Raw genomic sequence first — 13,456 nt, forward strand, 5'->3', positions numbered from 1 at the left:
AATACACATGAAACAGGATTACTGTGAAGATTAAAAAATTTATTTAAGTGCCTAGCATGTAGTAGTTCGGAGTAGGTGCTCAGAAAATGACATTATCATGAGTCAAAAGTGGGGGGGGGGGCAAAAAAAAAAAGCCATCTGCAAGTTAAAGCAGCATCTGTTTCTAAACAAGGCAGCCCAGAGCCTGTGAATGCTGCCTGCTGCTTGGTGTCTCAACACCTATTTCCCTAGTCTCTGCCTTGAAATTAGCTCTTTAACCCCAAACTGCTAGAAAATACATGAAGTTATTTACTAACCACTTGGGGAAAGGGAACATAGCTACTCTCAAACTTGCAAGCTGCTATATACTCCCTTCTACACCTCTACTCTGCTTCTTCAAGGAAAAGAATGTGAAACAGAGGTAGAGTAAAATACTGCTGTAACTCTGGCTTGGCTAGCATGGTCACCTAACAGCTCTGCAAGGCCACGGCACTTCACAAAGCCAGCCTGGCTCTTGGCTGACAAATGCAGAGACGTATGCCTTCCAAAGTACTGGGGATTCGGTGTTGTCTCACAAAGGGGACATTTATTGCTTTGCCTGACCAGCATATATTCCCCTTTGATTTTCCTTGGGAAGGCACCCCTTTCCCACTCAGTCCATATGGTTCCACAGGGCTAATTCCACTTTTAGCTCTAGGGGTGGGCACATGACCTAGCCCTGGCCAATCAGGGCATCCCAGCACTGCTGGTCAGAGTGATAGTTCAGGGATGGGAAAGTAAGCCTGGGCAGTCCAATGAGAAACAATTCCAGGACTTCAGGTGGAAGCAATGGGAAAGAGCAGCTCTCTTTCCACTGGTTTGCTGAGCTAAGAAGATACATGTCTAGAGCCAGTGCTGTTCTGCCTTTTTGAGTAGAAAGCTTGTCTGAGAGTGAAGGCAACAGAGAGAACAAGTCTTTATGACTTGTGTGACCCTGTATGTGGCCATGCCTGAACTTCCCAGTCAAGCAAACTAAAAATTTCCCTTTGGGCCTAAGCCAGTTTGCAATGGGTCTTCTGTCACCTACAAGTGAAAGAACCCTGGTTAACACAGTATAACAATGCCAGAGTACACAACAGCCCAAGTTAAGTGTGTACAGCTGCCAAGGAACCTGAATTTCTCTTCTGATCCTTCTCCTCACTCAGGAAAAATATCCAAAGGGTTCTTACTTAGTCTGCTTGTTGACCACAATCACAGAACAATCAACAGGCCTCTCAGCATCAAAGCGTCTCTGGATTTCCTCAAAATACTGACGATAAAGCTCTTCTCTACGCCGTTCCTCACGTTTCAAACGCTCTGCAGGATGACACCAGAGAAAACTGAAACATGGACCGTGCCTTTCTATAAAAATAAGTCACAGGCCTTATTTTCAATCCTGAACTACTCGTAGGCAAAGGTCATAACACACACACACACACACACACACACACACACACACACTTCTCTGAATTAATCCTCTAGACTACCTCCTAAAAATAACCCTTATTATTGTCTTTTACTATTATAAATCCATTGACATGGAATGACTGGATTCAATGGCATGGTTGTTTTAATCTCATACATGCTGCCAAAATGCCCTCTAGAAAGGCTGTTACTAATTTATCCTTTCACAGGGGTGGAGCACCTAGTGCTATTTCTCCACATCTTAGTCAACATTGAGTATTGTCATTAAAAAACAAAACAAAAAACAAACCAAAAAAACCTCCTGCCAACTTGATAGGTAAAAGATGGTATTTCATTATTATTCTAATTTTCATTTTTGGGACAACTATTTAAGTCCCCTATTGACAGGTAATTGTAATTTGTTTAAAAAAAATCAGGCAGTAAACAAACACAACCCCCACCCCAAACAAACAAAATCAGGCAGTAAAGTGTAAGTTTTGTAACAAATTAGAAATGAGGTTCTTGGGCTTCCCTGGTGGCACAGTGGTTAAGAGTCCGCCTGCCAATGCAGGGGATGCGGGTTCGAGCCCTGGTTCAGGAGGATCCCACATGCCGTGGAGCAGCTAAGCCCGTGCGCCAAAGCCACTGAGTCTGTGCTCTAGAGCCCACAAGCCACAACTACTAGCCCACATGCCACAACTGCTGGGGTCCGCGGGCCTGGAGCCCGTGCTCTGCATCAAGAGAAGCCACCGAAGTGAGAAGCCTGCGCACTGCAACGGAGAGTGACCCCTGCTCGCCTCAACTAAAGAAAGCCTGAGAGCAGCAACGAAGACCCAATGCAGTGAGAGAGAGAGAGAGAGAGAGAGAGAGAGAGAGAAAGAAAAAAAGAGGTTCTTAACTTGACCAGGTGTAAAACAATCTAAAAATCTTTAAAGATGTATTGAATATATTGAGAAAATCAAGGCTTTTATCAATAAAAAACATGTTTGTCTTTACCTAAAAAGTACATGCTGTTAGGTAAAAATTATAAATAAAACAAAAAACCCCACATACTACATAGATAATGCAAACAGTTTTACTTGGTCAATGAGCAAAAAAAAAGCAAATGACCTCTTCTGCTCCCATCTTTTGTTCATTTTTTTTCTTATTGCTGGAATTTCGTATTTATTTCTTCTTGTTAGATGACTAAACCAGATGACGGTACTACTTCGCATTTTAAAAATGATTTTCAAGCTGAATGTTCTCTACACATGAATAGGATATTTGTATTTCTTCTTTTTGTGAATTGCTTAGCCAAGTCATTAGCCCCTTTCCAGTTGGTTATTAGCTTCCTCTTTCTTTTGTAAAGTGTCCTACCAGTGCTAAGTGCTGTTTCTGCTACTTTACCTTTTGCACGAGACTGACTTTCTGGGCCTGGAGGGCCTCGTCCATCAAAGCTATCTCTGTAACGGTCAAAGTAAGAGTCATCCTTCCTCCTGCAGTAGTCATCCATTCGCAGGTATCGGTCGTAAGAGCCTTCTCTCCTGAAAAGTTACAGAAATGTGCGCAAAGTTAGAAGTCTTATCCTGCAAAAATCAAATACAGAGAATTCTTCAAGACCCAGTTGTCTGTGAGGAAGTAAGGCACAGTAAGGCATAGGACTTTGGGATCAGACAAACGAAATTAGTATCTGGGACTCACTGCTTATCAGCTCTGTGGCTGGGACTGAGTTAACCTACCTTCCAAAATGACTGGGAGGATGTACAGAAAGCTCTCAGCATAAAGTAAGCTCTCTGGCCTAAAGTAAATACAAAATAACTGGTAGTAATTATTATTATTATTTTAAATTTTATTTATTTTATTTATTTATTTTTGGCTGTGTTGGGTCTTCGTTGCTGCACATGGGCTTTCTCTAGTTGTGGTGAGCGGGGGCTACTCTTCGTTGCGGTGCGCAGGCTTCTCATTGCGGTGGCTTCTCTTGTTGCAGAGCATGGGCTCTAGGCACACAAAACAATTTGTACTCCATCTTTTTTTCCATTTGCATGATGTTGCCTTTCAGAGGCCACAGGGAGATTCATTCACTAAGCACAGTTCATCATCATTCACACATTCACCACATACTTATTAAGCAGCACATCTACCATTTGACAGACATTGGAAATATAGGGCTGATAAAGTCACTGCTATACAGAGCTTTCCATTAGTTCAGCAGAACACACATAAAAAAGACTATTACAAAAAAACCAAGCAGAATAGCTATACAGGTACCTGTACATGGGGTCTCGGGAGTCTCTCATATCTCTGTATCTGTCATACATGGGGTCCCGGTGATCTCGAAAATCCCTAGAGTCTCTTAGGTCACGAAAGTCTCTAGGATCCCTCATGTCCCGAGCATCACGCATACTTCTGCTGTCTCTGTGATCCCGAATGTCTCTGCTCTCTCTGTGGTCCCGCAGATCTCGGGGGTCTCGCATGTCTCTGCTATCTCGAGCATCCCGGCCATTTCTGCCATCCCTGGGCTCTCTTCTTGGACTTCCTCGAATGGGGGATCGATCGCGTCTTGTATCTCGGCTGTCTCCAAAGCCATATGGATCCCTGTGGGAGGCAGCAAGAAAATGCTAAGACAAAGAAATTGAAGGAGCCAACCTTTCAGCTCTTTATTGGAGGAAGCCCCCACCCTCCAAGCATTTTTCTCTAAAATACGGCAGTCAGTGAGAACGTGATTAAAATTTTAAGGATAGTTACCATCTGGTCAGCAAATAAAGACTAGTAGGTTCTAGAATCTCAAAAGATTAGGATATTGAGGGAAGAATGTATGATCCAGAGTCAAAAGTTCTGACTGGGATCATAGTGTCTATCAGGCTTCAGGGACTAATTCAGTATTCTGTATACATGTCAAACTATCATCTCTATCTCAACAGATTTTCAAAGTGAAAGTGTCTTCCCTCAGAACCTATTTCCTCCCATCAGACTTGCTCGAAAGAGACTTTAAAAGGGGCGGAACGTTGCATGCGTGCGTGTGTGTGTGTCATAATACGGGGCAAGACTCATGAAGAAAAAATGAGCAAACGGCACCATCTCATACAAAGTAACGGTGATCAAAGGCGTTGTCCTTAAAGTACAGAAAACCGTCACTTAAAACATCTAGCAGGATTAATCAAATTAAGGGGAAAAAAGAAAGAAGTACAGTATGAGACATACAGTCAGGTACAGGTACACTCAGTTTCTCTACCTTCTTAACATACTTATTGAGAAGTGGTCTCTCTGTCTGAGGTTTATGTAGAACCTGGTTCCTTTTTTGCCAAGGTGTTTTTTTGTTTAAAAAAAAAAACCCAAAAAAACCCAGTATTTGAAGTCACAGGTATGTTTGGCCTGATCTGCTTCAATATTCTTCATGAGACATCCCACCCAACTGGGAACTCATCCCCAACTTCTTATTCAACCCAATCAGGCCCAGACTGACTTTTTCATTTCTACCTAAAATCATCTTCCCATTTACCATGGTTTAAGTTCTTGAAAGTTAACTGATTTTTCCTCTCTATCTCCACTAAGTCACTTGAATCCTGCTTTGTTTTCCTTGTTCATTCTCATTGGATTTCTAAGTTCCATGCAAACTCTTATTTTTATGCTGGCACCACCAAGAGTTTCCAAAAAACAAAATCAAAACCCAATCTTCCAGATTTCAATTCATTCAGCAAATACCAGATTAATCATCTGAATTTCCACCTGTTACCAACTGCAGCTTGGCTATCACGCTTCTGGGCACCCTTCCCTAACAGATCTGGCCCCTTTGCATTTATTATTTCTCCCCCATTTCCTGATCCAACCTCCTTAGTTTTACTTAAGCTGTTCTTATGACTTAACTCACACTACGCATCTCAGTATTTCTGTTCATACGGCTTTTCAACATGGAATGTTCTTCTTGCACTAACTCTGGTGTCACCCAATCCTCAAAGGCAAGTTCATGTCCCATGTCTTCCAAGGAATCTCTAATCTCTAGCAACCGCTGACCCCTCCTGCTAAACTCTCTGAGCACTTACTATTTCTATTACTCATCTTGATCTGTTTACCTTTTTACGTCTTCCCGTGTGACCCACTTTAAGGATTACCTCCTCCATAGAACCTACCCTGAACTCTTGATCTTTTCCAACAAATATGCTCCTCCTCCATTCTTTTCCATCTCATCTACCTACTCAGTTGCTCAAGCCAGGAAACTGGATGTCATCCTTTCCTTAAAGTCGCATCCACTCTTCCAATCACATTTCCAAATTCTGTTAACTCTTTCTCTGAAATTAATGTCCATTCTGCCCGTTTCTTTACCTCTATAAAGTACCACTGAAGGCCAACCCCAAACCATCTCTCCCCAAAACCACAGTAAGAGCCTTCTAAAGCAGTCTCCTCACCTCTCCTCTTGCCTGTTTCCCAATCTTTCTCCAGATTACTCTAAAGTGATCTTTTACACATATAAAACCCTTCACTGGTTTCCCACAGTATTTCGAGTTCAGTCTAAAATCTCTACTGAGGCTAGTAAGATTCCCCCTGGCCTTGGCTCCTGTCTTCTCCAACCTAGTCTCACCTTCTCCCTAGTTCACCACTTTCTTACCATACTGACTTTTCAGCTATAACTAGTCAAGGTTTTTCCTGATGCCTCTACTTGAGTAGCAGGAACGAATCCATACTCATTTTCCAGGTCTCAGGCTTAAGTATCCCTTACTCCCTGATTCTGTTAGTTTAAAAGTTTATCTTCTGTCCCTAAATCCTGGCCACTTTCTCTCACAGCACTTTGTTTTCACTCATTTATCACAATTTGACGTCATTTATCACAATTTGACGTCGCATTATCAATTTGTTTAATGTCTGTTTGCCCTACTAGACTGTAAGTCCATGAGGACAAGGACTGTCAGTTTCACTCTCCATGATAAAGCCACCGCATAGGTTTATATTGTCTGGCATGTAGCAGACGCTCCATGAATATGTTAAATGAGTCTTGCTCTGCACACATATTTCTACTGCTGCACTTATCACACTGTTCTGTAGTTATCTGTTTACATGGCTTCCCTACCAAACAGTAAGCTCTTCCAAATGCTTTGTATCCATAGGACACAGAAAAGAGTTCAGTAAATGTTTAATGAATTGAATTGTTCAACTAAAATGTAAGCCTCTCAAGAGCAGGCACCATGTTTTCTTTATAGTTTTGTTATCTACCATGACTACACATATGGGCATTCATCATGATGCCCTCAGCTTGAAAGAGGACCTCAATTTCACTTCATCCACATGGTCACAGCAAAAACAATTTAAATGCCAATTCTGCTTCTATGAAAAGTCCTTGTCATATGTTTTAAGGCTCACAAGTACTCCTGATTTGTGGGAGCAAACATATGGGAGACTAGAGAATTTAAATGAGGACAGCTAAACATTTTTCCTATTAAAATAAAGTGCAGACTAACCAAGATTTTTACTTCAACTTTTATTATGTCACATAAATCCGCCTAACACGTGTAACATCTGATCTAGTGTATAATATGGGCAAATACCCAGGATCTAATGGAAAGGGACAACTGTAAAGTATTTCTGGATTAATGATCAGCAGATAAACCTGCCTTGGGGAGCAGTTAGAAACAGTTATTAGAGGTGGAATCAGATTTCAAGTGTTCCCTGGCAATCAAGGCTGAAAGGGATCATGAACCTGACAGACCACAGACCACACAAAGCCGTGGGCTGGTGAAAACAGGGGTGGGGACAGGGATAAGAACACCATGTCAGAGCATGTTTCTCACAGACTCAGGATAATTATAAATGCCATATTTGGTGCTCATTCTTTTGAATCCACTGAAATACCTTACTCACCTGTCAAGAGTTTTCCCTGGAGGTTGACCATAACACCCTAGATTCCCCAAATCTGGGTTCGTGCTTCCAGTTTGGGAAGGCAAGCACTCTCCTCCCCTCAATGAATCTAAAGTCTGTGTGCAACAAAACTACAAATTTCCCCTCAATTACCTTCTGGGTAAAAATGTAGAAGAGACAATATTCACATGGGGAAGAACCAAAGGAGTGGTAGAAGCAGGAACAGAGAGGATAGTAATTTTCTAAAATGAAAAGGCAACGCTTTTTTCCTTTCTCCAAAAGACGAGCAGTATGGCAGACTGCTGCTCTTCTGGAGGCAAAAACAAAAAACCCTTTAAGGTCACTTTAGAACCCAAACAAAGAACTCCCCAGAACAAAAGGGCTCCTGCTTCTGGCCCCAACATGTTTCTCAAAGCAAGAACCGGGTAACAAAAAGGTGGTACAGTGTGCAGGATTCAGAGTGCCGCAAGGATGAAGCCTGCTGAATGAGATGCTTGACCTCAGATAACAAATGGGTTAGAAGTAAGTTTCTGGAGAATACAGTTCACTATATCATCCCACAGTACCAGAGGTGTTTAACTGGAGACCAATGCATTGTACCCTCAGGTACTAGGTCACTAGAGGCTAAAAAGAAACTGAATAGTTGTTAAAGAAATTTCAGAACCAGAGTCCACAAACTGAAGGCAAATGATAAAACCCACTAAAATTCTGTTGCAAATTCCTCAGCTATTCAGCAGGAGGGGGGAAAAGGCCAAATACTCTTTGCCTTGAGAGAAATAAAGTCACACCATTTGGAAACATCTGAGAGGTAAGGAGGGATGGGTGAAGGGAAAAACCATGGCAAGTGAGGTGCTTCTGGTAGAAGTGCTTCTCTTCCTGGGGATGATAGGGGTATGCAGAGCACTAGGCATTTGACAGCTTACTGATAAGATGATTATCTTGGACAACTGATGTACTTTGAGCTTCTCTTTGTCTAGAGACTGAGACCTCAAGCCCAGGATGGTGTCCTTTGGCCTTGGCTGTACAGAAGGTTAGGGAGGAAGGCCTCTGTCCTATTCTTTGTCAGCATCTCCTTTTTTTCTTTCTGTTCACATTAATATTTTCCTTGGGAGGCCAGCCTTTTTTTTTTTTGCTCCTGAAAAAAAAATCCTTCATCAGCTCTTCGTACTTCTGTTCTGTCACAGATACTGTCCACAAATACCATTCTCTAAATGGCCGGCTGCTGTGTGATGTTGATCCCCCACCATGCGCTCCATGCTGTTAGAAACAGAGACAACAGACTTGTACAGAATTTTGCCATTAGGTGCAGGTAGGATAATGGGGTGCAATGAGATATCACACATTACAAATCCAAATTTTATAAGTGCCCATGCTTCTCCCTAGGAAGCACACTGATGATTTTCTCAAACACAAATACGACTCTTCTGTTGGTAGAGAGAGGCGGCACTTGCTGAGAACTGACGGCTCTTCTTTAAGTGTTAGTGCAGAGGTAATCGCAGCCTGCAATCTTTAATTGTGAAGCCCACCTAGAGCTAGGGCCGTCTCATACCCAAGGAGCAAGCAGTTATCAAAGGAATTAACACTGTGGATACACAGAAATCACCTCGGGCTACATAAGAAACTTGTCTACAGTTAGGTTATTTCTTTTCTTCTTTAAAGAACTGAAATATAGTTGATGATGACGAGGTTATTTTTGATGAACCAATCCTTGATGATTTTCACCAAAGAGGCACCAGGCCTAACATCCTTCACGAATACATAGGGAAATTCTCTGCAGAGTTCTTGATGTAGACAAGTTAATTCTATTTGCTTTTTTTCAGGTCATGCAGGAAGGTTTAGGAAATGCAGAGTCTCACTTGGAGGCCACGTCTGCATAAGGATATATTCCAGACCTGGATTGCCGAAGTGTTGAGCTGAAGATGAAAACTGAGAACTGAGGTACGACTAGAATCATGGTCCAGTCTCTGAGGAAGGTAAGGACTGATGCCTAGCACCAATGCTAGACAAGCTGCATGGTAACTATGCAATGTACTCAATGCATACAATGGAGTCCAATGAAGTGGTCCAAGGATTAAATGATGAGAATTCAGGCTGAAATCTGATCCAGAGCAGGGATCCCTGATGCAGAATTCTGTGCTTGGCTGGGCCAATATTGTCAGAACCACATTCTGACAGCTGGAGTCATTAGGGAGGCATATTACTGAACGGAGAGCAAAGCCAGCAGAACCGTGGCTTACAGAGACATTTGAAGAGGTGATAATCCTGTGAAAACTCCCAAAGATACTGAGGTGTTTTGACACTCAAGGTTAAAGTCCAGCAAAACAAGATGTTACAAAGGTCCTGCCAACATGCTTAAAAACAATTCTCTTATTAAAAGTAGCAACACTGAAGACACAGAGTTACAACTTAAGGGAAATGTGTGCTATAGGTAGTGGGGTTTTTTCCTGTGAATAATGCATTTCTCTATGCCTGGGGGCACATAAAATGATTAGGGTTGCCAAATGAAGGCAGTTGGATTGTTGTCAACATACTGGTTCGCTTGGAATTATCTCAAGGTTCTGACTGGAAGCATGCACCCAAAAAGACAGTGCTATCCAGTGTTCACCCTCAGAGAAATGATTAGCCCCTTCCAGACTAACCACACACTTTGCTTACTTACTGTATTTTATTTCTACCCTATTGGTAGATATACCTATTGGTATATCTTGAGATAATTCGTGATCAGGGCAATGATCAAAATGTTAGTGTTCTATTCTGAATACAATGTTCAATTTATCTGGCTTTAAGGTTTGAAAATTTTTATTTTTATTAAATGTAAAAAAACTCTGCTTAGATTTTTAGATGGGGCCCAGAAAAGATTTTACTAAATGTGAACATCCCTCTTCCCCGAACCTTACTAAAGCATGACTACATGAAACTTAATCATGGCAAACACCACGATGAGGAATCCAGTTAGGGACTATCACCAAGGAAGACTGATTCTTAATGGAATTTGAATTAGCCTAGCTGTCCCTTCTATTGATTGTAAATAAAGTGGGAAGCCACAGCCCTATCCACATCCCAAACAACCTCATTTTAGAATTTATTTCTGAGGAAGGTGATATATTAAAAGGTATATAAAGGTAACGTGTATTTATATTTGTAAATCTGGTTAAGGAGAACATTTTAAAAGGCCCCCTCCAATGTTGTTTGTATGTTTTTCCTTGGGGGGGTATTAAAAGAAGAAAAACAGCATAAAATATTTCTTCTATCACAGATGAAATTATGGAGTGGCATTTTAGGTTGGGATGAAATTAATCTTTTAAATTTAATGCAATTTAAAATGTAAATTGCCCTGGCAATGGCTATATTGGATTCCAACCAGGTGAGTTGGTTATTTCCCCTACATTGCCAATGCAGGTTGAATGCCTACAATCAACTGGAAATGTTAAAAGCATCTGGTTAGGTATACTGTTAATGGAATGACATAAAATATTCTTCTCAATCCATAGCACAAATGGGAGCTACTCTGTATTCTGCGATGTGCACTCCCCCTTTTTTGCCTGCGGAAACACACCAACATTATCTAGAGATCATAAGCATCATGGGGACAACAGAAAGGAGGAGGATTTTACCAATGGAGTGTTTTATAGTGACCAATTCCACACTCCTGGTAAGCTACCTACTTCAGAAACACACACACTAGAGCTCCTTAGAAATTAGGTATACACCGTATCTCCTTTCAAGTCATTTAGCAACCACAACTTCCAGTGGAGCCCCATATTTCTGACCAACAGATGCAAACTCTTAGCCACCTGTATTCCGTGTTTACTGGGGCAAGGAGCAACACAGAAGGGACTGCCCAACATCTGCAGCATGGTTAGATGCAGCACAACGGAAGCAGACATTATATGGATTTGCTGAAGTTCTACAGGATTCGTTTATGTTCTTTAGCATACTCACACATACACACAAAATGAATCAATACAGTATTTACCTGCAAGCTGCAGGTGTTCGTTATGGTGTTAGAGAGAACAAACAGAATACCAATGTATATGCTCATTTCTGCAGTGAAACCAATGGATGACCAGGGTATCCACCTAACAGCTGTGGTGTAGCTATAGTTGTGGTGTCAGACTCAACTCCTCTGTGCAGGCAGAGTGCTCAAAGAATCTAACTGAAATCGGCAGCATTACTTTGCCTCTAGGGTCTGCTTGAGCTCTGCAGAACAGACACGCGTAATTTAATCCTGGTAGCTTAGAAAATATCCTCACATCCAAGTGGGGGCATATACACCAAACACACAGCAGCCATTCCTTCCTATAAGTAGGTAACAAACTATAGGTGTTTTTGGTCCAAAGCAGGACAACTGTATGTTATGTGTAAATGCCCAGCTAGTTGGGTATATCCCTAGGTGACCTGTGGAGCTACCAGTACAGACTAGGATTCATTGTACTCAGCAGTGTTCAGTTTATCATATGAAATGTAGTTTACTGTGGTATATAGTTTAGGCAGAAAACTGGCGTTTTACTTAGGGGAAAAGTCAAAACCCATGCTGAATATCCACTTGGGCCATGAAGAGACACCAGATATGAGATATATATGTCCACATTCCACACAAAACCGCACACACTACATCCACTTGTGTGCTGTTTACGGAGCCAGACAGTTTGAATATAATATTCTCATCTTTGGTATAAATGGTAACGTTAATAAGGCTCTTCTTTAAGAGAAGGGACCAACTTAATGCACACCTTGAGGATACACATCAGGACTACCTCTTTTGTAAATAGTGGAAGAACATCTGGGGAAATGCCTTTTATTTCCAGGAAAGCTAAGAAAAAGGGAGACTTCTGAGAGGTGGGGTGTTTTTGCCCTTTTTATTTCCCCTCGATAGGTAACCCAAGCATGCGAGCACACAGGGGATCTGCAGCACAGGCACAGTAGCAATCTCTCAAGCAGCACTTTCTGTAAACCTGGGTTAACATCTGGACCAGCAGCCATTTGGAATGAAGAGTCGAATCTCTGCTGCCTGCTGCAGTGCAGCGCAGCACACACCAACGACCCTTGGGCACTCCTGCTGTGGAGGCTCCCATTGACACGTGAGCTGGGGACAGACAGAGATTTATCCTCTTCCAATCGCCTGCAACTTATGTTGCAAGCTGAACTTGCTGGGTTTGTCACGGAAAACACAAAGCTTCCTCTGCATCTCCTGATGTAAGTTTTAAAAAAGCAGCAAGGCCCTTCACACAAGGTTCATGTTCTTATTGTTTGCTTGAGCGTTTCTGATTTGTTGGGGGGAAGAAAAGACCCTTGATGTACGAAGTTGGGCTTAACTCCCCAGAGCCCAACTCTCCCAAGGTAACTCACTGCTTCAGGGTACTTTACCTTCGTGTGGGGCTGGGTCTTGATGGAGCCGTATTCATATTTCTTCTTTCCGCTGCCTTATTAATATCTGAAAAGAATAATCAACCCATCTGTTCAATGCTACGGAATAAAAACAAGATCATCAGCACATTTCAAATGAAAGCAACAACAAAAAAACTACAATGACAACCAGATGGTGTAAGAAAATCCATTCAGCAGACGCACAGTCACTTGGGCAATTTTTATTAAGTTACGGCAGTACATTGTCATGGCTTCGTAGGGAATGTCCCTCAGTTTTCTAGCTAACACATAATTTGTGTAAAACTGATTATGTCAATGCTTTAACACTATGCCAAGCCTAAACCTAACAACTGCCCCCTCTGAAAGGGGAAAAGGTTGTCTTCTAAACTCTTGGAGAACCAGCTGTAAGATTCTTTTTTGAGGGAGGAGAAAGGAAGAAAGAGAATTAAAAAAAAAAAAAAGAAAGAGCAAAGGCAAATCGTTCCATTTTATGCTATAAAGAAGTAATGGCTGGAATCCACTGTCTTAAAACTTCGAATATTCCATGAAGCAGGGCCTCCTTTTAGTTTGCCTTGTGTTGCATTCCACTGGATAGAATCTTCCAGGATGAGATGTAGGAAAGAAATTTATTATTTTCTAAACAAAGTATATGACATGTTAACATCTATAACCCTCATAGGCAAGTACCTAAGAATAAAAACTGGCATCTGGTATAGTAAGGTTAGGTAATAAAACACTCATTGTAAGTTTTCGTTACAGAAGCCTAGCATACACAACCAGATAAAGAACAGTGGAAACATACAAACTTACAGAAAGCCAATTTGTGCAGTTAAAGCCTCCCTGCTAAAAACAAAACAAACCT

General features: G+C 41.6%; 1 protein-coding gene across 4 annotated transcripts in view; it reads right to left on the minus strand.

Annotated features, from left to right (window-relative positions):
- Nucleotides 1-13,456, minus strand: part of NCOA5 (nuclear receptor coactivator 5) — a 29,105-nt gene that overhangs the window by 4,498 nt on the left and 11,151 nt on the right. For 2 of the 4 annotated variants that reach the window (XM_030848828.2, XM_030848831.3), the window contains exons 2-5: nt 12,595-12,661; nt 3,649-3,975; nt 2,788-2,924; nt 1,188-1,314 (exon numbers count right to left, since the gene is read on the minus strand). In XM_030848828.2, coding sequence (XP_030704688.1) covers nt 1,188-1,314; nt 2,788-2,924; nt 3,649-3,975; nt 12,595-12,632 — 629 coding nt within the window. In that variant the 5' untranslated portion in view covers nt 12,633-12,661. The remainder of the gene's footprint in view (nt 1-1,187; nt 1,315-2,787; nt 2,925-3,648; nt 3,976-12,594; nt 12,662-13,456) is intronic. The other 2 variants (XM_070043685.1, XM_030848830.2) reach the window with 2 other exon arrangements.

Source organism: Globicephala melas, chromosome 15 (genome assembly GCF_963455315.2).
Source record: "Globicephala melas chromosome 15, mGloMel1.2, whole genome shotgun sequence".
NCBI classification, from domain to species: Eukaryota; Metazoa; Chordata; class Mammalia; order Artiodactyla; family Delphinidae; genus Globicephala; species Globicephala melas.